This window comes from Lactuca sativa, chromosome 8, assembly GCF_002870075.4.
Source record: "Lactuca sativa cultivar Salinas chromosome 8, Lsat_Salinas_v11, whole genome shotgun sequence".
Lineage (NCBI taxonomy): Eukaryota > Viridiplantae > Streptophyta > Magnoliopsida > Asterales > Asteraceae > Lactuca > Lactuca sativa.
In genome coordinates this window covers 297,184,833-297,207,409 of record NC_056630.2, presented here as the reverse complement: position 1 = coordinate 297,207,409, position 22,577 = coordinate 297,184,833, and the positions used below count along the sequence as shown (strand labels likewise).

The following is a 22,577-nucleotide window of genomic DNA, read 5'->3' as shown; positions in this document are numbered from 1 at the left end:
CGATTTTTGCAAGGGATGTGCTTGAGTATTTCCTCAATTTTTGGTAAGTATCTTCTTTCAATTTCTACACAATCCTCACATCTTGATACAAATCGTAAACCGTTTAAACAAATATCTATATATTTGTTCTTTGGATCTTCAAATCTTCAAACATCCTTCAAGTGTTCTTGACTTGAAACTCCTCATCCCTAACCTTCCTCCACAAGAAATCACAAAAGGTGAGTTCATACCCCTACATTTTCATGTTTTCTTTAAGTTTTAGGGGGGGGGGGGATACAGGTTATAACACCAAACACATAATCTAAAATTAAACATCAGCTTTCAATAGAAAAGTTATGGTCTATTCACAGACTGTTTTGATATCCTCAAATGTAATATTTTTCAATATTATTTTATATACAAGTAGTTCAAGTTTATACATTTCTAAGGACTACTCGCATGCGTTCATACGACTTTTCTACAATTTATGGAGATTTTTACAAAATTGTCTATCATTTCAGAAATGATTTCGGACCGGTCTGTGAATATGAAGATTTTTACACTGGTTAGAAACCACTAAAAATTATAATAAAAATTATGAACAAAGTAGACTCATTTTCTAAACTCTCAGAGTTTACGGATTCAGATTTTGACTTTCGATGACTTTTCTATAAATTTTCTAAAAACAGGAATATAAAAGTTAAAACTAGAAAACTGTTTACAAGTTCATTAACACTTTGTAACATGTTGAGCAAAGTGTGTAACAATATAAAGATACATGTTGATTATATTACATGCTATTTTACTTTCATAAAAAGGTAATAATCACACACATAAGGATTTTTCACCACAACAAAACATTTGTAATAAACTATAATAAATATAGTTTATGGGTCTTTCATACTACGGACTTACATACTATTTCACTAAGTCGGGAAACAGTACAAACACAATCATATAAACCGTAATAGGTACGGTTTAAGAGACATACATTACGATTTCACTGTGAAAAGGGTAATACATACAATTTATCATTACAAAATGGTTTTTCATTATTCTACACGTAACCGTCAATATAGCTTTGTGAGACACGTCTTCAAGTACTTATCTAAGTGCCAACGAAAGTCCTGACTTTATAACCAGAATCTCCTGGAGGGAGAGCGTGATTTTGTGTATAGATCTATATTGGGACTAACAATCCCGCACCTAAGCTGCATGCAACAGCTAGAACGGCAGGTCTGGGGTGACAAATGTCATAACAATTCTGACACCTGAAGAACGTCGTATCAGGCCATCTGTCATATTAGTATGGTTATAATAACTCATAATTCAGTATTAACAATATGATTAGTGTATGAATACATAAATAGCTTCACATACTTTTATTTTATAATAAGACTACAACACAAGACTTTACAAACTAGTAGGGCATAAAGGACCCTTATTGCAAATTCTATGATTCCTTAGTTTATACATCAAGGTTATTTATAAATAATACCCGATAGGTAGTGGAATGCGTGATTTCCGCCTGACTTCCTGTTCCTTGTTTGGTTGTGGGCTTAGGTTAGAACCACACAATTGACTGTTCGTTCGATCTTATTTATATATAACTTGTATACACCAAGTGATCAAAGGATGAACAGATATGGGTTATACCTACATACAAGTACAGTACACTATTTTCTAACATAGAAACTTACGTTTCTGGAGGAACATTATCCAGGTGCATACATACATAAGGGTTGCATACAAATATAACTACATTATACTACTTTTCTAGTACAACATAAATTGCATTTCTAAAAGGGCCAATATTGTTAACTCCGTAATTACCTAGTGAATATGTTAGCGTTATACATAATGAAGATCCGATAGGTAGTTGAATGTGTGACTTCTGCCTTACTTCTTGTTCCTTGTTTGGTTGTGAGCTTAGGGCAGAACCACACATTTGACTGTCCGTTCATTCTGGATTATATATAACTTATATTCACTAAGTGATTGTAGAAGGAACTGGTATGGGTCACCTTACTTACATTTCATTTACTAAGAAAATATTGGATTTTCTCGAGGAACACACTAACGTCTTCAAGGAACAAAGAGCATACTTTGTAATACAAAAAATGCTTATGAACTCACCAACTTAAATGTTGATACACTTTTGAAACCACTTTTATTCTCAAGAAACCAGTAGGCAAGTACACGCATAGGTTTCAAGAAGACGGATCATAGTAGCTTCTAGTCTTAGTTTTTGCTATTTACCTTTGAAATCAATCATCTGTGATTCGATTACAATGTAAACACTATATTATTTATACAATGGTTCTTGTTGCTTTGATTACTATTATTCATTTGTTATGATATTGTACATTCCGTCGTTCCGATTTGGGGGTGTGACAATTTGCACGGATAAAAGTTTAATAAATAAAAATTTTAATTTAAATAAAATTTTAATATTTATTATTAGAAATAATAATAAGTTATAAAAAATTAATAAAATAATATTTTTATGGTATTACATAATTTACATTATAATTACTTTGACAAATCTATAAAAAGATAAAAATATATTACATTTACTTTCAATAAAATGCATAAAATATTATGCTTCATTTAATTATGTAAGGACTCAAAAATCACATAAATTAAAACTTTTTAAAAAGAATTCATAGTCATAAAACTTTTACAAAATCATTGTTTCCAAATTGTTTATCCATATCACAGTATCCCAAAATCATAAAGTCATAAACAGAGGATGTGTAGGGTCAAGCCTTCGCCTTCCCACAATTATCAGAAGTACCTAAAACAACAACTAAAAACCATAAGCTAAAGCTTAGTGAGTTTTCCCTAAAGTACCAACATACAAATAAATTATATATATATATATATATATATATATATATATATATATATATATATATATATATATATATATATATATATATATATATATAACAACATGTTGGGTGAAATCAACCATCCAGTTGGAATACCCTAATCCCAGTCAACCTTCAGGTCCAATCATCACCGGGATGGAATACCCCAGGTTGGAATGCCAATATATAACGGGTCCACTCAGTCATCGGACCGGAATACCCTCAGGTCTCCAGTACGAGTCTGGCATGCCAACCGACCCTCAACTCGTATCTGGAATACTCATGAGCCCTCAGTATGAGTCTGGCATGTCAACTGGCCCTCAGATCATATTTGGAATGCTACCAGGTTTGTTGGCTACAACACAAAGCGGTACAACCTCAACCCAACACAATATGTCGACATAGAATAGATAACAAACATAAGCAACCAACAGATAATCATAGGTAGTCCTACAAATCTACCAGTCTAAGTAGATCAGCAACTAGCATATAATCATGTAGATCTATCCTATACTCAACATATCAATGTATAGCATGATATCAATCTAATGGATCGACCTTGGCGCCTTCGACCCACAAGTATAGTGAGGAAAGCTCACCTTATAATATGAACAATAGATGATTAGATCCTGACTCTGAATCTCAACTCTAACCGTCACCTATTCATCCAAATGACCAATTCTCTAACACCATTCAAAATACCCAAAATACCCCTTGGCCAAACATGGTCAAAGTCAAAGTCAAATTGATCAAACTCAATAAGTCAACTGAGTCAACTCAGCCAAGTCGACACATAATGTGTGGTGGTTGTCGAGGCCAACAAAATTAATAACCCTAAATCTTCTACACTAAAATGGTGTATAGTGGTAAAGGGGTCGAATCCACGGAGATTGGTTCGATTTTATAACTCTATTAAAAAACTCTTTGTAAAAATACTTGTAAAACGACAATAAAAGTAAAAAAAAAGGGGGGGGGGGGGGGGTTTGCTGTTTTCAAATACTTGAAATAAACTAGAATTAAACTAAGATTTGAATAGACAATTTCAATAAAAACAAGGGTTTGATGTAAAATCAATAAGGGAAAGATGGTTGACTTAAGGTTTCCTTACTTTGACTTTTTGATGAATACATCATTAGAATCCAATTGTACAATACTTGTTTTAAATCCTTAATTTGGCTATAATAATCCAAGAAGCTTGAGATTATCTAGACTTTTCTTAGTTGTTAAAATGGTTAGAGAAACTCATAACAATTTATGTAGTAAAAGTCACAATTTCCATTAAGCATGTAATTAGTGAAAGTCAACTAGCATTAAGAACCAAAAAGTCACCAAATTCAAGAGGAGTCAAATGCTTTCACTACCATATTGGAGAAAATGTTTTCATGATTGTGTGAAGCAAAACTAACACTAAAATCATTTGTTGCTTGCTAATTTGAAGATCCTTTACTTAATCAACAAATTAGCCAACTAATCACCACAAACACATTTAAACTCATGAATAAAAACATATAAGTAGTGATTATATGTTAAAAACCAAAAACATTCCATAAAGATTCAAGAACAAGTTTATGGGGTCTTCAACATTCAACAACTAGTCAAAGGATTTCACCAAAGTCAACCAATTTTGGTTTAGCCTAACATGGCTAAACAAAAGAAAAAAAGTTAGAAGAGATTGTACCAAACATTCAACAAGATTAAGAGCAAAAATGATGAAGTTCTTGAGGGTTTTTGGTCTTCAAAGTGCTCCAAAATCTCCAGAGAATTGTTGTATTTTCGGATGTGCAAAAGTGGGCTAAAATGGCACACCAACCTTCCCAATATAGAGCTTCAAATGAAATTCCGAAAATGCCCCCAGCAGGAACCCATGCAGGCCATGTGGGTATCTTACACGGACCGTGTAGGAGTGACTGGGAGTTGTTGTTCTTCAAGTGTTGGGCCTCCACAGCTTAACTCATTTGCCCAGCTCGAGCCCAATCAACTTCTTGGCCATTTTTCTTCAAGATTTCTTCATTTTGAGCCCAGTTAGCTTTTTCTAAACGATCCATGGCTTCTGTAATCGGCCGATCATCATTCTTCGCATACTTTAAAAATCCCCCGCATCTTTGCAAATTTAAACTTTAACTTTTCCAAAGCTTCAAATAATTGACACGCCCACTCCATGCATCTTCTTCATAATTATTAAGCCCAAAATCCTCGTTGTCCTCCAAGTCTAATTGTTTCCCAAAGATCCCGCTCCTTTAGTCTCCTTAAAATCTGCAATTATACTAACGAAACTAGAAAGTACCCGAAGGTGGTCATAAAATAACAAAAAGGAAAATATGCATGGAAATAACTAAAATGTGAATGAAATGTGCTAATATAAACTATAAAAAGAAGTAAATAAAATGAAACTATCAACGCGTACACGGAGCATACCCAAAACTTGACCATAGATGGGAGAGTTGACCTCGTACGCGCTGCCTACTCGAGTTACACAGGGCGTACACCCAGAATTTTTAAGACTTCGTTAAGAGCTAATGCCTTAAGCTCTTACGTCCAACTTTCAGATCCAAGGCTAAATCATCCTTAAGAGTAATAAAGTTTTCAACTTTATGACTTTGCATGTCCATTAAGTTCTTAACTCAACATCTTGATACATTAAGACACTCTAAAGAATACATGGAGCAAAACCAACCATTAAGACCTATTTTTATGACTTAATACCCTTCCTAAGGTTTGAAAGGATGGCTTAATGGGTCAAGAACAGGCCATGCTCAAGAATTACCATTTTGGGACCAAAAAGTGTCTTAAAAGAACAAAATCTAGATCTACAAGATGGAGTGGTAAAATCGCAAGCTTTATACTTCCTAGAGATTCCAATCAAGGTAGAAATCATAGATCCAAGGTGCTTCCAAACTCTAAGCTCTTCACACTTCTCTCTTCACCTTCAAGAACTCCTCTAACCATTCCAATGGGCTCTAAAAAGGCACTCTTTCACTTAGGGTTGTGTGGGGGTCGTTCTCACGGAAGGTGGCTGAAAAAGAAAGGGGACATGAGGTTATAATGATGATTATACAGGGCCAAAACCCTAAAAATTAGGGTTTTCATGATCTTCACATACGCCCAGCATACTAAGGCGTGCCTTAGTATGCTTAGCATACACACATACGCTCACCGTACTCCATAAAGTCCAAATTTACCAAAGTGCCACTATGGGACCCTTTTGCACTCTTCCTTTTACTTAGGGGCCAAAACACAATATAATTCTATTATTAGGTCAAAATTAGAAGTACATCATCATTGGGATGTTAAAATTCTCCCCTAATTGAATTAGACTTTGTTCTCGAAGTTGGCTGTGGTGATAACTCAGGGTAATGCTCCCGCATTTCAGCCTCCGGCTGCCAGGTCCACTCGAAGCCTATCTGATGCTGCCACTGAACCTTTACCAAAGGTATCTCCTTATTATGTAGTACATTCATCTTTCTTTCCAAAATAGCCACCGGTCTATCGATGTAATTCAGGCGCTCCATCAACCTGAATATCATCCAAAGGAACCACTGCCTTGCTTTCCAACACACACTTCCGCAACTGAGAGACACGGAAAGTGCTATGGATTTGACCGAGTTCACTCAGCAAATCCAACCGGTAAGCCTCCATGCCTACCCTGACGATCACACAGAAAGGTCCAATATTACGGGGACCCAATTTTCCCCTCTTCATGAAGCGTATCACACCCTTCTAGGGAAAAACCTTCATGAGCACCATATCGCTAACCCGAAACTCGAACTCTGATCGACGCCGGTCGGCATAGCTCTTCTTCCAACTCTGAGCGGTATGCAGTCTCTGCCTAATCTACTGAATAAGCTCCATGGTTTGAAGGATTACTTTGTTCCTTTCCATGACCCTATGAACAACCTCTCCCCAACATATCGAGGCACGACATCTCTGACCATACAAGAGCTCAAAAAATGGGGCACCAATGCAGGAAATTTCTACTCTTAGTGTCGATTGCCTTATGCATAGGGTGTGCAAAAAAACCGCAAAACCGAAAAACCGAGCCGAACCGGTCAATCCGAAACCGAAAAAAACCGAAACCGAAAAAACCAAATATCAACGGGTCGGTTTTTGGTTTTCATATTTAGGTATCCGCGGATACCCGAACCGAACCGTTTGATAATATATATATATATATATATATATATATATATATATATATATATATATATATATATATATATATATATATATATAAAGTAAAAAAACATATTATTTCATTAGTATTGTTTTGATCGATCTACGAGTCCAATAACCTAAACAAAAATCCATATCGACAACTCCAATTTTGTAATTCTAAATTCTTTTGCTTTTCTTGTTATTTTTATTATCGTATTTATTATACAGCTTATAATATATGATATTTGAAATTCATTACGTTTTTTAAACTTCATTATGTTTTTTTAAAACTCTTTGACTTACTAATTTTAAGAAATAGATAACTAAAATGGAGTTTGTAGTTTCAACTGATTTAATTTTTTATATTTTACCGGGTACCCGTGAACCGAACCGTGGTTACCCGCTTTCATACGGTTCGGTTCGGTTCGGTTTTTTTGTCAATACGGTTCGGTTTCGGTTAGTGCGCATGAGGTACCCGCCCCGTGGTCACGGTTCACAATTTTATTACTATCCGAACCGAACTGCCCCGTGAACACCCCTACTTATGCATGCAAATTATTCACAAAACAGTATCACATAGGGTGTCGAATGAATGATTCTACCCTAAGCCCACAACCAGAAAAGGAACAGGAAATAAGGCAAAATCAATACTTATAGGGCTATATGATCCTAATCGTATACAATTTTTAAAGCCTACACTTAGCAATGAATTCTACCAATATAGATTCCAAGTCTAGAATAGCATCCAATTCTCCTAGGCTACAGGGCATCACATATCAGGCCAATCTATCATGCAATTCCTGAAAGTATCCCTAGCCTCATCCTATCATGTAAACATTCATATAACATATCAACATGTATGGGTATTCTAGGAATCACTTACTTGAGCTCGACTGATTGCACGCATCACTCCCCTTTTTATTTATAAAAAATATTTTTAGAAAAACTTATTTTCATTCAAAAAGATTACCAATTCCTCAGTTTGAGTTCAGACACACCCGAGAGTGTGCCCAAATCCCTCAAACGAAGGCTATGATACCAACTTGTAACATCCCACAAATACCGATTATAATTTTTCATTTTAATTAAGTCAATACCATTCATTCATCATCCTAAAAAATGATCATGGTAAAAGTATTTTCAAAACATTAGAGTAAATCATAAACACACATTGCAGAATAAATATTCAGGGGATGCTGTATGATCAAGCAAGGGCCTTCCTTTTGGAAACAGAAATACTTGAAATCATAAACATAAACTGTAATCATAAAGCTTAGTGAATTCTCCAAAGTACCACATACCAAAACATACAATTAGGCTTAACCCTGGGGTATATTCCAAACCGATATACATACATGGGCCCAGCCCTGGGGCCTCGCCCTGGAGTGTATTTTAACCCGATCAACATATATGGGCCCCGTCTTGGGGCCTCACCCTGGGTTACCTTTCAACCCAATCATACAACAGTGGGCCTCGCCTTGGGGTCTATTTCAACCCACACATACAATAGTGGGCCCCGCCATGAGGTTTATTTCAACCCATCATACAAAGCCTTATAAGCCACATAACACCTATAATCCTAAATAACACAATAATGGGCTGTCATTGGTGCCTTCGATCCATGGATACGGTTAGAAGACTTTCCTCACAGTCTGAAAGAATAATTCTACTTACCGGTCACCTATACAATTAACAGGGACCCAAATCTCAAACTATAAATCAAATCACCCAAAATGCCATTGGGTCAAACTTGGTCAAATCCCGGTCAAAGTCAAAAGTCAACCGAGTTGACCGGGTCAACTCATTTGAGTATGTTGGACGTACTAAACACATACGCGGGGCGTACTACGCTTTGAACAAAAGTTGAGGGACTGACCACGTACGCGCAACGTACCCTTTGGTACTCCCAGCGTATGCGGCTATGATCCTCCCAATCCATTAAAAAACTTAATTCTTTACGCTCTTTCATCCAAAATCCAGATCTAACCCTCAAATGATGTCCTTAACCATAAAGTTTCCAACTTTATGGTCTTGCATGGCGGAAAACTAGGGACCAAGGTCACTTTTTTAACTCATTAAGAAATCCAAGACCATGCATGGAGGAAAACTAGGGACCAAGGTCACAATTTTATGACTTCTAATAGCTTCATAATGGATAAAGCTTCCAACTTTCCCATCAGGATAGTCCAAACAATCAATATCTAGTCTTTAAGTCTCAAAGGGACCAAAAATGCATCTTTCTCATCTGAACCCTTTAAGTCCAAGTCTCCAACCTTCATATATGAATTAAAATGATTTTTAGATGGATAAAGTTTCCAACTTTATCCGTAACAATGTCACAAACTTTCAAGATCTAAACTTTATGCACTAAAGTGACCAAAGAGCTCATAAAACCCAAAACTAGCTAGATCTAACAAATGCATCATCGAAATTTAATATTTATGCCTTATGGAGTTGAGAAAAGAAATATAGGCTCTGGATTCACAAGCTTGAGCTTCACCAAGCTTCAATGGTGGACTTCTTCTTTAAGATGAACCCAAAAGCAATCATAAACACTTAAGAAGCTTAAAATCTTCACAAATAGGGCTAGGGTTTCGAGATGAAGCCTTGAAGAGGATTGTTAGGTTTTGAGCATTCTAACATTCTTAAGGTGTACATGCAACCCTAGAAACCTTGGATCTATGTTTTACTATGATACATGCAAAATTAATTTTCCAAGGTTTTTAACCTATCTAGCATATTATGGGGAACTTTTAAACATAAATGCTAGAAGAAGAACATACCTTTTGTAGTTTGGATTCCTTGAGAACCTTGTGAGCCTAGTACCTCAAGTGTGATGCCTCAAATGTCTCACACAACACTACAACTCTTGGAATAGGCTTGAGAGAAGTTCACTGAACCTCAAAATCGGCTAGCCCTCTATCTTGTACAAGTAGTGCCGATTTTGCTAGACTAGGGGTCTTTATATAGTTGTGGCACAAGTAGTGTTACACCATGTAAACCCTAATTGTCATGCTTTTCATATTCCATGATCCATGAGTTTGTAACCTCCATGGATTATCCATGGAGCACCTTATGGGTTTTAGCCCAATCCATACAAACCGTGGATCATTAGCCCACTATATAAGAATAGATTATTTACACAATCAACCCTATATATTTAATTAGTCTCTTTTTGATCACTTAATTAATTTCAAATCAACTCTTTGATCAATACTAATTAAATAATATTATTAATATATTAGATCTTATAATATATTAATAATCCTTAAGTGTCCTTTATCTCATTTAGTCTATCCAAGTGTTGCAATGCCATGCAACCCAAATGGACCATGCCAACCGGGTCAAGTACATCCCAGAAATAGTTATGAACTTAGACACCTAATCCAATAAGGATGGAGGCTGAATATGGACAGAGTTTCTAGGATTTAAGTTGCTTAATTAAATATGGCTTAACCTCAAAAAATTAGGGTTTCCACCCTGTGTAATTACGCCCAACGTAATTAGGTACACCCAGTGTACCAGATAAGATCCATTTTTCATTTAAACTTTGAACGACCATAACTTCTTCCCCCTGTACACCCTTGGTTCTCACTCATGATTCAAAGGCTTAGATCTCACAACCAAACCTATCAACGACCTAAACTTTACTTTCTTGTAGCCCTAAAGTCTTCACATAATCAATTTACGGCCCACGAGCCCTGGATTACAGAATGATCCAAACAAAACAGGGTGTTACATGATCCAAGGAGGAGAAGGAATAATGGAAGGCTACCAATCAGGGGTGGAGGTAGTGTTGGGAAGTGGCTAGCAAGATCAATCATGTAAGCATTTAAACCCTCATTCTTTTTCTCTTCTTTGTGACTCGAAAATCACTATTTCTCTTCATTTGAAATCACCACCACCGCCTTCGTGATGGAAACAACGACTGCCATGGTGGTAGTGGGTGGTGGTACTCCATGTATGTTTAGGGTTTGGGTAGTGGTAGGGGTTGTGGTGTGAAAAACCCTAACCCCAGTTGATGCATTTACTTTCTCAACATTATACTTTGTTCCTTCAAAAAAAGGAATATACTATGGAGTGTGGGATTAGAACTTTTATGGATATTTTGACTCAGTGGCTTGGCATTTCTGTTAAGAACTTATTTACAGAAATTGAGCCATTTTGGATTTGGTCTTAGTGGGTTAAGAAGCTAATTAACCCGAAAAAGCCAAAGCTGTGAATTTCTGGAAATGCTCTAATCTGTCCAGGTCTTTACAAGATCATATCTTGGTCATGGAAATCCCTTTTTGGTCGAAATAAGTGCAATAACTTTCATAATTGAGTCCTCTACATTTCATAGTTTTGACCGGAAGCCTGTAACTAGGGTAAAAACGACCATTTACCCAAACTAGTCCGGAATGAGCTGCTATGCGTGACAGTTTTGTAAAATTTGCCATAAATCATAGAAAAATCGTATGGAGGTGTGAAAGTACTACTTTTAAATTTAAGAACATAATCTATGTGGATGTGATACAGTTTTGAAAAATACAGAGTTTAAGGTGGGAAAAACAGGTCTCGAACAGACCCTAGTTTTTATGTAGAAATCAAGAAATATACCCATTAGTTTTATTACACAATTAAGGCAATTTAATAACTAAACTGAACTCAATTTATTATTATTATTATTATTAGGAAGTGTAATGGGAAAGCAGGATTAAGTGAGTTTCAGGTTGCTTTGAAGGTTGATTTGTTTTTGGAGGTGAGTTTCTCACTACACCGTGTTGTGTTATATCTTCTTTATATTAGCTAGTGTATGTTATGTATTGTATTGCTTTTGCGAGTATAACTAGGCGGGGTAGAGTCTAGTGGTTTGCCTCACGTATTGAGGACTATGCATGATAGGACTCGACGCATCCAAGTGGGATCGGGCATAGCCAATGTGTCCCAAGGGCTCGACGAACTGAGTAAGGGGGATCAGGCATGGCCAATGTGTCCCAATGGGTTTGGGTACAAGGGATCGAACATATCCAATGTGTCCTAAGGGCTCGATGTATTAAGCAAGGGGATCGAGCCTAACCAATGTGTCCCATTAGGAGTATGTTTTGTACTAATTTTTTTTTGACATGCATGTGTTGTTATGTGTTTGATACCATTGTATCTTTGAATAAGGGTAAGGTTGATATGATATGATACTGTGTATGTTTGGAATTCAGTAAATTTTGTGCTTACCCCTTTTCCCTTCAGAAGTCTGTTTTAGGTACACAGGATGACCGAACATGATCGTACACATTGGCTCGATGCAGGATATTGAATTTTTGATATTGGACAGAATGTATTTTTCATAAATTTTAGAATTGTAATTGATAATGGTTTTGGTAATTGAATTGATCTTGAGTTTTGGTTTTAAATATATTTTGAATAAAACATATTAAATTGATGATTTATGTTATTTAAAAAGTTCAAAATTTATTGAAAATTTTAGGATGTTACAACTATATTCACGGTGGAGATGGGCTCGATGGAGAATGCTTCTAAACGAGATGTCAAGGGAACGGACAAACAACAAAGGACATAAAGGAGAAAAGACCCGACCAACGTACTTTCAACCCCGAAGCAGCACAAAATGCTCACTGAAACACTCTTGTGAGACCAAAACATAAGTATTTCTTTGACACCATGCAGTAAAGTTTATTTCAAGTATCTTTTAAAATCAATCAAAATAGCTTATTTGCAAATATACAAAGAACCAATTTTTTGTATTATCATTAATCTTAAAATTTTGATAATTTTTGTTACAAAAAATTTACATGGAGAACTTAAAACTTTTTTTTTTCACTGCTTTGGGCTAAGGAAAAATACTCAACAAGTTCAAAAAAACACAAAGTAACTTATGAACATTAGTTAAATAATGAAATAATCATTTTATTTCTCCTTTGTACAAAAAATAAAATAAAATAAAAAATAGATTGCGTTCTTAATATGGGTGGACGTTCTTGCTTAATCCACCGTGAACATTTGTGAAGAACCCCATAAGTTCCGGCCGGTAAGGCAGGTAAGACCGCCGGCGTTCTTCATCCGTGTGTCCTCCTTTACTCCTCAAGTAAGCCTCGTGCGCCGACACCGTTGGTTTTTTGGCTTTTGTTACTTGCTTAACAACTCTAGTCTTCCCTCCGGCAGCGTTGACCTTTACAAATGACCCATCACCGGTGACTGCCTTTACAGAAGACGAGGAGGAGGTTGCTGTGGTTGACGTCGACGTCGACGTCGTCGTTCTATCGGAACTTTTTAGGAACACGAAAGCATCTCGGCCGTCGCTGTTGCTCCGACCGACTTTCTCTCTTAACCTCCAGAGCTTCGAGAAACCGGTGGAGTTGCTCTTTTTACTAAGCTCCGCGGTGGTGCCGGTTGCTGAATCTTTTGACCACACACAGTAAGGTCCAGTCGCTGAATCCTCGTTTTCTTCATGTCCTGACGCCGTAGACGACGGAGATCTATGGGGCGATTCGATGAATACGTTATCCACCGGCGGGTTAATTGGCAACCGATCTATTTCTTCAAGATCATACTCACCGCCTAACAACAATTTCTGATCAAACAAAGGAAACACCGGCCGGATCTGACCGTCTTCCAACACTCCATCCGCATAAATCGGCAATTCATCGTCGCCTATAAACATAAACGTAAAATCACCATCACTATCAGCATCTTCTTCTTGTTCTTCCTGTTTTTCTTCCCCTTCATTCTCACAATCTTCATGAACTTCTGAATCTGACAATAACTGTGAAGAAGACTCCTCATTGCTTTCAAGCTCAAATTGTCGTTGGAATTCAGAGCTAATCAGATCAATCGATTGATCAACATCTTCATCTGTATCCCTACTGTGATGATCACCATCCGAAGAAAACAAACTCGCATCCATCTGGATCTAGATCTCAATCGAACCAAATCAAACCAAAATGTCAGCTCCGAGATCGAAAATCTGTTGAAGTTGAATAGATCAAAGCGTCCGCGTTTCGTTATGAGAAAGGAGTCTTACAAAATAGGAAATGTGTGAACTGATGTGTAATCCATGGATCTTGGTGAATATATATAGAAGCGTTTAGGAGTCAAACTTGGGTTCCTTTCAGAGTAGTTGCCCCAAATGTTTGAATTGACTTTTCTGGTTTGTGATTTATGTTAGCGTGATTATGTTTTGGATTTAAATTTAGAGGGGTGTTTTCTGGATAAAAATAATACTTAAGGGGTGAAAATGTAATATAAATAATCTAGAGTTCTAGACGTTCTAGATGAAAGGCCAAATGGTCGCTATTACGCTGTGTCGTGAGTTTCAAGAAAAGTAAGAAACAACTGAAACTTGCTTTTTTCAAAAGAGAAAGTCGTGTTTATTTATTTATTTATTTATTTATTTAAATCATAACAAAAACATAGTAAATAAAATAATGTTCGTATTTGATAATTTGGCTTAAAATAAGAATAATTAAGTAATAATTTGATATGTAATAGATTATCTAACTCTTATATAATCATATAACTTCAAATTACGACTATTCGAGGGGGAATTTACATGTTTACAGGAGATCCTACATGTTGATAGCTTTCTATCTATGTAAAATGGACCTCAAAAATATCACAGATCAAATGCCATGGTCATTATGGTCATTTGAAGTTGGCTCTCTTTCCATCCTGTTTGTCCTTATCATATTTATCCATGAAGGACTCAACTATGTCCTCTATATGTTGCAAATCATATTTTGTTTAAGATTAAACTAATAAGCCATATTTGAGGAATCACAACTCAAATGTAAAACCGATTGGTTAACAATTAACAAGTTATTCTATTTCAGAGATTTACTACTCGCACCATTATAACTTGATGTATTTTATACGATCATATGTATTTAAACTTGCACCATTATAACTTGATGTATTTTATACGGTCATAGGTATGTAACTTCAAGAAAATACAATTTGTTTTAATAAAATAACACAATATTATTTGATTCTATGGCTTTTATGTGTCCAAATAAGTATTTTCAAGCATGTAAAATGGATAAACTACTAAATTGGTTAAGTTATATTCAGGGGTAGACGTATGATTTCATAATAGATGTTACACGGGAAAGTCAGAGGTTGCATAATAATAAAAAAAAAAAATCGAAAATTTTGCACTGTATCCAAAAAAATCAAGGACTACACGGGCCACTGTGTGCCTATACTAAAACCGTCACTTATTATATATATCCCAATGAGTTGTGAAAACTATTTTGAGCACTTAAATAATATCTTAAAAACCATATTGTGGATGTGTCTGAAGATGCAATATTGAATAACTTGAATAGAAAGGTAAAGTTGTTGAAGATGATGATAGAAACAGAAAAAAAATTATATATATATATATATATATATCCAATAGTATATATCTTCTACTAAGTTATTTCGATCCATTTATTTTGTCACCTTAATTAAATTAGACATATATATGAGTTTAAATTCTAAATTCACCGCTGTAACTATTTATATTGATGAAACGTAACATAAACTAATCGCACAAATAAACATAATATTAGTTTAACAAAATTAGGATGAGAGGTGATTGAATTTATTTTCACATTTTTAAATTCTTTTAATCAAAGTATAGATGCTATAACAATTTTTCTTACGAATTGAAACAATACCTATAAATGTTAACAGAAGTTAGATTCATATAAAAATGTCAAACAAATCTATCTGATCAAGTTTAATCCAAATGGGAAATGGATATTGTGAATATACTGACTTCATACTTTTGTAATATCTTTTTTTTTTTTGGTTTACTACATATATAGTCTCATATAGCTAGATAATGTAAACAAGTTATTTTGACATTTTATGCTTCAAATTTTTTATACCCCCCACTACGTGTTTGATGTGAAAGTTATAATACTTTTGACAATTAGTCGAGTATCGAAACATCACATGACTAAATCTATGGTTAAGATTATTTTATGATAAATTCTTTATTCGATTTTAGTATCATAGTTTAATAAAAACGCATGACATAATTGCTTATTTGTCAAAGAAAAATTCGATTTTTTAAATATTTTCTTATTAAATTCGCCTTTGTAGTTTGCTTAAGGGTTGTTTGGATGCATGTTTTGTAGCTTATAATCCGGTTCCTAAATTAAATTACTTCCTATCTTTTACGTTTATAAACATTTCTACCTATTAATATTATTATACGTGTCATAATTTCATATTTTATTAAGTATCTCATTAAGAGTATATTTAGAACATATCAAATCAAATTAAATTGAATGGTGGGATGATAACACGTGTTATATATAATATTAATGGATAAGAATATTTGTAGGCATAAAAAATAAGAGACAATTTAATTTCTTTTTAGCTTATATGAACAACTTATTAGCGTTTGTTATCTATTCAAGCTACTCTAATTATCTTTAGAAATATTTTTGAGTCAACGAAAAAAAAACACACTAATTTGTTATTTAAGGTACAACATGAAAACCGTGAGTTATTTCCTTTTTTATAATAATGATTTTGTAGTTGGTTAGAAATGACAGAATGAATATTTATATGTTGGGTTTTGAGGTTAAATTTGTAATATTAGTAAAAGTAAAGGGGGTTGATTTGTACTTTGGAGGTATTGACTATTGACGCTTGACGATTTCAGAAGTCGTGTGATGCAAACAAAGGATAGGGAGGAAGGTGGTTGGTTGCGTGGTGCACGTGTAACCGGATATATGCATTCATTACTTCATACAAATACAATAGTCATAGTCCTAAAGTTCCATCATCTAGTAGGTTTGACAACTAAAATGCATTTGTTTAATGTTCACTCATTGCACCATATGTTTATTAGCATATTCACAAGACTAACTATTTATAATTTTTTTTTTGTAATGCATATATTGGTTGCAAAGGAATCCGACATGATATCAAATTACCAAGTACTTTTTAAATAAATAAATTTATGAATACACTACATTATTAGTTAAATAAATGATAAGTCTATGTGAACATTGACTAGAATATATTGATTTTCGAAATATTTTTTTCTCTTAAACAATGGTGGTTGGCAGACATAGTCGGACGATAGGGACGATCGTCTAGGACCCATTGTTTCAAGGGGCTGAAAAATTGCATGGGTTATATATTACTGATATATAATCATTAGTCTGTTTTTGAGAAAAAAAAAATAAACAATAAATAACACCAAGCAACAATGAGCCAAATTCAAAGGCCCGAATTTGATATATTACTGGAATTAGAAAGAAACAATAACATACATATAGCTATCATATTTATCGTTGTTTATAAATAACACAGGTAGGTGCAACCAAAATTAGAGGATAACAAATTGACAAATTATATAAATTGACGAACTATGAAGCAATCAAACAACCATATAATGGATTAGTCGATTAGGTCCTATCAACTCCTAAGTATTAATGGTTAGAATTTTATTGCATATAAAATCTTATTAATACTCTTGCTATTCTAACATTGGTAGAGAAAAAAAATTTCAAATTTTAAGTTATTAAATAATTATTGGGTTATTTCAATAAAAGACCTTATATTTTGACCTGTTTTCTTTTTAGACCTATAATTTTTTTTTCTTTTTCGAAAAATACACAACTTTTACCTGTTACTTGTTATTTTAAACCCTAGCAGGTCACCAACAGGTAAATTAGGTATTTCTGTTTCATAAAAGACCCTATATTTTGTAATTTTTCTCCATTTTAGACCTAAAATGTTTTATTTTTCAAAATAAACTCAACTTTAAAATTAGTTATAATCTTCAAGACCAAATATATATGGTACTTCTTGACTACACCGAAAGAGAATGTATACATGTATAAACTAAAAAATGCTATCTAATCTATTATGTTTTGAACGAATATAACCTAGAAGAATTGCAAAATTTTATTTTTGTCTAAAAGATATAATTAAACTTTATATTGGATATATATTATATCATTAAACTTGATATATTGTTTATAAAAAATGTTATTATTACCGCTAATAAAAAGTTTGATGTAAATTTGATATTTTTTGGTAACATGGATAATACCATGGCTAGGAAGAATCTTTTAGCATAATAACAACTTTTTTATTTGTAGAAAAAAAGCATACCATGTAATCTAACAAACTGTTACAAAATAATTTTTTTTTAGTTTGTCTATTATACTTATTTCGTGAGCTTGGACATATTTCTCTCTCTCTCTCTCTCTCTCTCTCTCTCTCACTTTTCTGTATTATTTTTTCGTCGATTTTTTAATCAATTTTTTTTACAACAGTTAATAAACGCACTCACTATCATACTCCTAAACCAAAGCCATATAATATTTTGTAACATTATCTCATTATTGAATAATATATTATAATTATATCAAATACATACATAAAAATATTAATCCTAAACATTCGTAATAGTTTTGTTTAGATATATTAGATTCAAGTTTAAGACATTCTTACAAAATGTTAACATCACATATAAATGCATAAAACTATATTACGGGAATAGACTATTTGAGCATAAGTTAAAAATCCAAATAACAAAAATGATACCGCACACTTAAATATCCAAATACATGGTGTTTGTATATCGCGGTTATTGATTCTTAAGTATAATCATAATAATTACCAAAATTAAATTTAGAATTTCATTTTAATTTAAAAATGCTTGAATGTGTTTGGTACTCAATTGGTTATTGAATTTATGATCTTAAAATTATATAAAATCTCTTTTGTGTTGTTAGGAAATTTGACTTCATATGCCTATGTATTCAACTCCTAGCTTTTGGTAATTGTTTTATGTAACTGAAATCGAAAAACTAGTTAAACCAATAATATAAAAACAGGTTTTGGAGCTAGAAACTGTAAATTTTCCCAAATGTAGACAACATTTTTTGTTATTTATATTACACTCGTGAAAAAAAATTATACTATACAACTTCATTGTATATGTTGTGGTTTAAAAAAAATGTTTCATGCATAAATCAATACGACGCCAAAAGATGCAAAAGTTAAATCGTTTTCTATTATTTAAACTAAAAGAATATAAGTATGTTTTTTATGCGTAGACGAAATTAAGCTACATGAACATGGTGTAGTGAAGAATTAGCTTTTACAACTACTTTTTTTTTGTATAAATATACGTGGACAAAGAATTGTCCAATCATAAATAAATGTAAGTATAATAATTACTTTGTTTAAATCGATGTTTATGTTTAAACTAAAAGGATATAATCACATTTCTTTATACAACTAGGTGTAAGACCCATGTGTCACATGAGTTTATTTAAAAAAAATTAATATAAAATTCAAAATATTTGAGAAGTTTGAATTTATAAGAAAAGTGAGAATTGAATTATAAAAATTAAAGTGTTTTTTTTTCTTTTAAATTTAAACAAATAATTTAAATAAATAAATATAGGAAATTAATGAAACTTTAATTTAGTAATTTTGAAATTAAAAGGGAAATCGATTAATGAAATTGATATGCATTTATTATTAGATTTAAATAATATTTGGCATTTAATAAAACAGAAAAACCATAAAATGACAAGTGGAATAAAAATTAATTTAAAATTACCATAAAATTAAATGTGACAAATTGAATGAGAGTATGACAAGTGGCAAAAAAACCTTCATTTATTAGAGTAAACTAGTCTTAAAATAAAAAAACATTTTAGGTCTAAATTGGAAAAAAGTACTAAATGTAGGATCTTTTATGAAATAAAAATACTTAATTTCACTTTTGGTGACCTGTTAGTAGGGATGAACAGTTTGTCTCAAGTCTCGATCCCGTATCAGTACCGTACCGGAACCGGTACCGAACCGTACCAAATCTAAAAATACGGGACGGTACTTGGTACTCCAAATACATGAAATTCGGGAATTGGTACCGCCGGTACCGGTACAAGTACCGAAAACCGGTACCATTCCCGGTACCGGTACTGGTGATGTTAATTCGGTTCGGTACTCGGGATTGACTTTCGACCAAATTTGGTTTTCGGGAAATCGGGAACGGTACGGGTCGGTACCGGTTCCGTCCCACACTCATCCCTACCTATTAGGTCTAAAATAACAAATAACAGGTAAAAGTTGAGTCTTTCGAAAAAGAAAAAAGTTTTAGGTCTAAAAAGAAAAAAAAAGTCAAAATATAGGATCTTTTATATAAATAACCCATAATTATTTAAGGTCATCGATGTTACAAGGAATGGTTGAATAGTTTGACTAATCTACTTTAATAAATGAATGTTTTTTTGCCACATGTCATATTCTCATTGAATTTGCCAAATGTTATTTTGTGGTTATTTTGAATTAATTTTTTTCCACATGTCATTCTATGGGTTTTTTTATTTTAATAAATTCTACATAATACTTTAATGTAATACTTATAATAAATGTAGTAATAAATGAATATCAATTTAATTAATAGACTTACCTTCTTATTTCAAATTTCTCAAATTAAAGCGCATTAGTTTATTTTGTTTATTTATTTAAATTTAAAAGATAAAAGAATCAATTTTAATAATTAATTAATTTTCTTATTTTTTATAAATAAAAAGTTCTTAAATATTTAGACCTTTATAGTTATTTTTTTTATTTAATTCATGTAATACATGAGTGTTACACCTAGTTTATGTATATATATAAAGATACGCTAGACACAATTGATCTTAATACTATCATTAATAATATTGTAATTAAGAAAGGTACAATAAGTTTTCTTTCTTTAAATTAATGGATTTTTATAAGTGTTTGACTATATTTGTGTATTTGATACTATTATTCATGATTTTGCATTTAAAAATGCTAGATTGTTTTTTGTTTATTTTTAGTAGATTTTTAGAATTTGTTGTGAAACCTCTGAAAAAGTCCTAATATTTCACCCTAATTCATGAAAAAGTCCAAGACAAAAATTTATTTACGAAAAAATTATAATTACCAGTAAAAATGACGATTTGACATTTTTTTTTTTCAGTTTATCGATCTCTATATTTACCCGATTTCATTAAAGTCGTTTTACCATAATTTGGGACTTATTCTTAAATTATGGTAAAATAACGGTACTTAAATAAAACCAGGTAAGTATTAAAACCGATAAACCGGAAAAAATGGGTCAAATCGTCACTTTTACCGGTAATTGAGACTTTTTCGTAAATAAATTTTAGTTTGATATTTTTTCGTAAATTTGGGTAAAATATTGGGACTTTTCCATAGATTTTTCTAAATTGTTTGGTTATACTTATGTATTGAAGGGCCCATTTATTTTTTCTCGCTTAGGACCAAAAATATGTTTGAATCAGTCTTAAGTGGGTGGTGGAAAAAAAGATTTTTATGAAAAATAACTTGTTAATATTGCATGAAATTGACAAATTGGTTGATGGTGGTATACCGGTACCATACGGATGAAAGGGAATGTATTCATGCTCAATTAATGGATTTAGAGTGTAAAGAGATGAAAGACAATGCTCAAAAAGCTAAAATCAAATGGACTATTATTGGGATGAAAACGTAATATTTATCATGTCGTGCTAAACATTAAACGTATAAATCTTAATATTCAAGATGTGAAGTTGGAAGGTGAGTGGATCAAGGAGGTTGATAGAGTTAAACAAAAGTATTTTTGGAGCATTATGAAGAATTTTTAAAAAAAATTGATGTTATTCTTGTGGAGGGTAGGAGCTCTTTGTTCTAGATGCTCGTCATGGAGTAATCTCAAAGTCTCGAGGTTGCGATTTTGGAAGATGAAGTTAAGTTGGTTGTGTGGGCTTGTGGTAGTGAGAAAGGTCCTAGACTGGATCGTTTAATTTTTCCTTTGAAAAAAGATATTCTTGACTTTGTGGTTGATTTTTTTTATTCATCTAGAATCCCAATATGGTTGCAACTCATTGTTTATTACCTTAATCCTAAAGGTCAAAAGTCTGGTAGTAGTTAATGATCTTATACCAATAAGTTTAATTGGTGTTCGATATTAAATTTTGGCCAAGATTTTAGTTTTGACGTTTGTCTAAAGTTATTGGATAGGTGGTTAGTGGTGAGCAAACAACTTTTATTAAAGATAGGCAAATCCTTGATGGTCTATTATTGGTTAAATAGGTTGTTGAGTGGTATAGAAAGAAGATAAAAGAGATGATGGTTTTTAAACTTGATTTTGCTGAAGCCTATGATTCCGTGAGCGTTGGTTTTATTAAAAAATAGTCCATAATAAACTACGAGTTTAGCAACTGAATAATTTTAAAATGAATAAACTTAACACCATTTGAACCAACCAATGATCATTTTGCAAAATATGGAAAGATTAAAACAACCATATGAAGGAAAGAACTACAACATTTGAAGACTTTGATTCCTCAGGAGGTTGGAAGTTGATGAAGATGAAAAAGAATAAACCACTTCCAGATGCTAGTCTTCACTTGGAATAATAACTTCTTAAGCCATTAAGAACTAATACCAAATTAGTCTTAGCAAGAAACAACTTATATGAACCTTAACTATACACTACACACTACAAGAAAGGAGAAGGGAGACCACCATCTTGCTCATGGATTTAAGAGAAAAATAAGAGAAACATGAGTG

The 22,577-nt window shown here is 33.0% G+C and overlaps 1 protein-coding gene across 1 annotated transcript; it reads right to left on the bottom strand.

The window, feature by feature from the left end:
- Positions 1 to 12,960: 12,960 nt before the first annotated feature.
- Positions 12,961 to 13,905, bottom strand: LOC111895896 (uncharacterized). Its single transcript, XM_023891944.2, has one exon. It carries the CDS (start codon positions 13,903 to 13,905, stop codon positions 12,961 to 12,963), a length of 945 nt encoding a protein of 314 aa, XP_023747712.1.
- Positions 13,906 to 22,577: the final 8,672 nt, after the last annotated feature.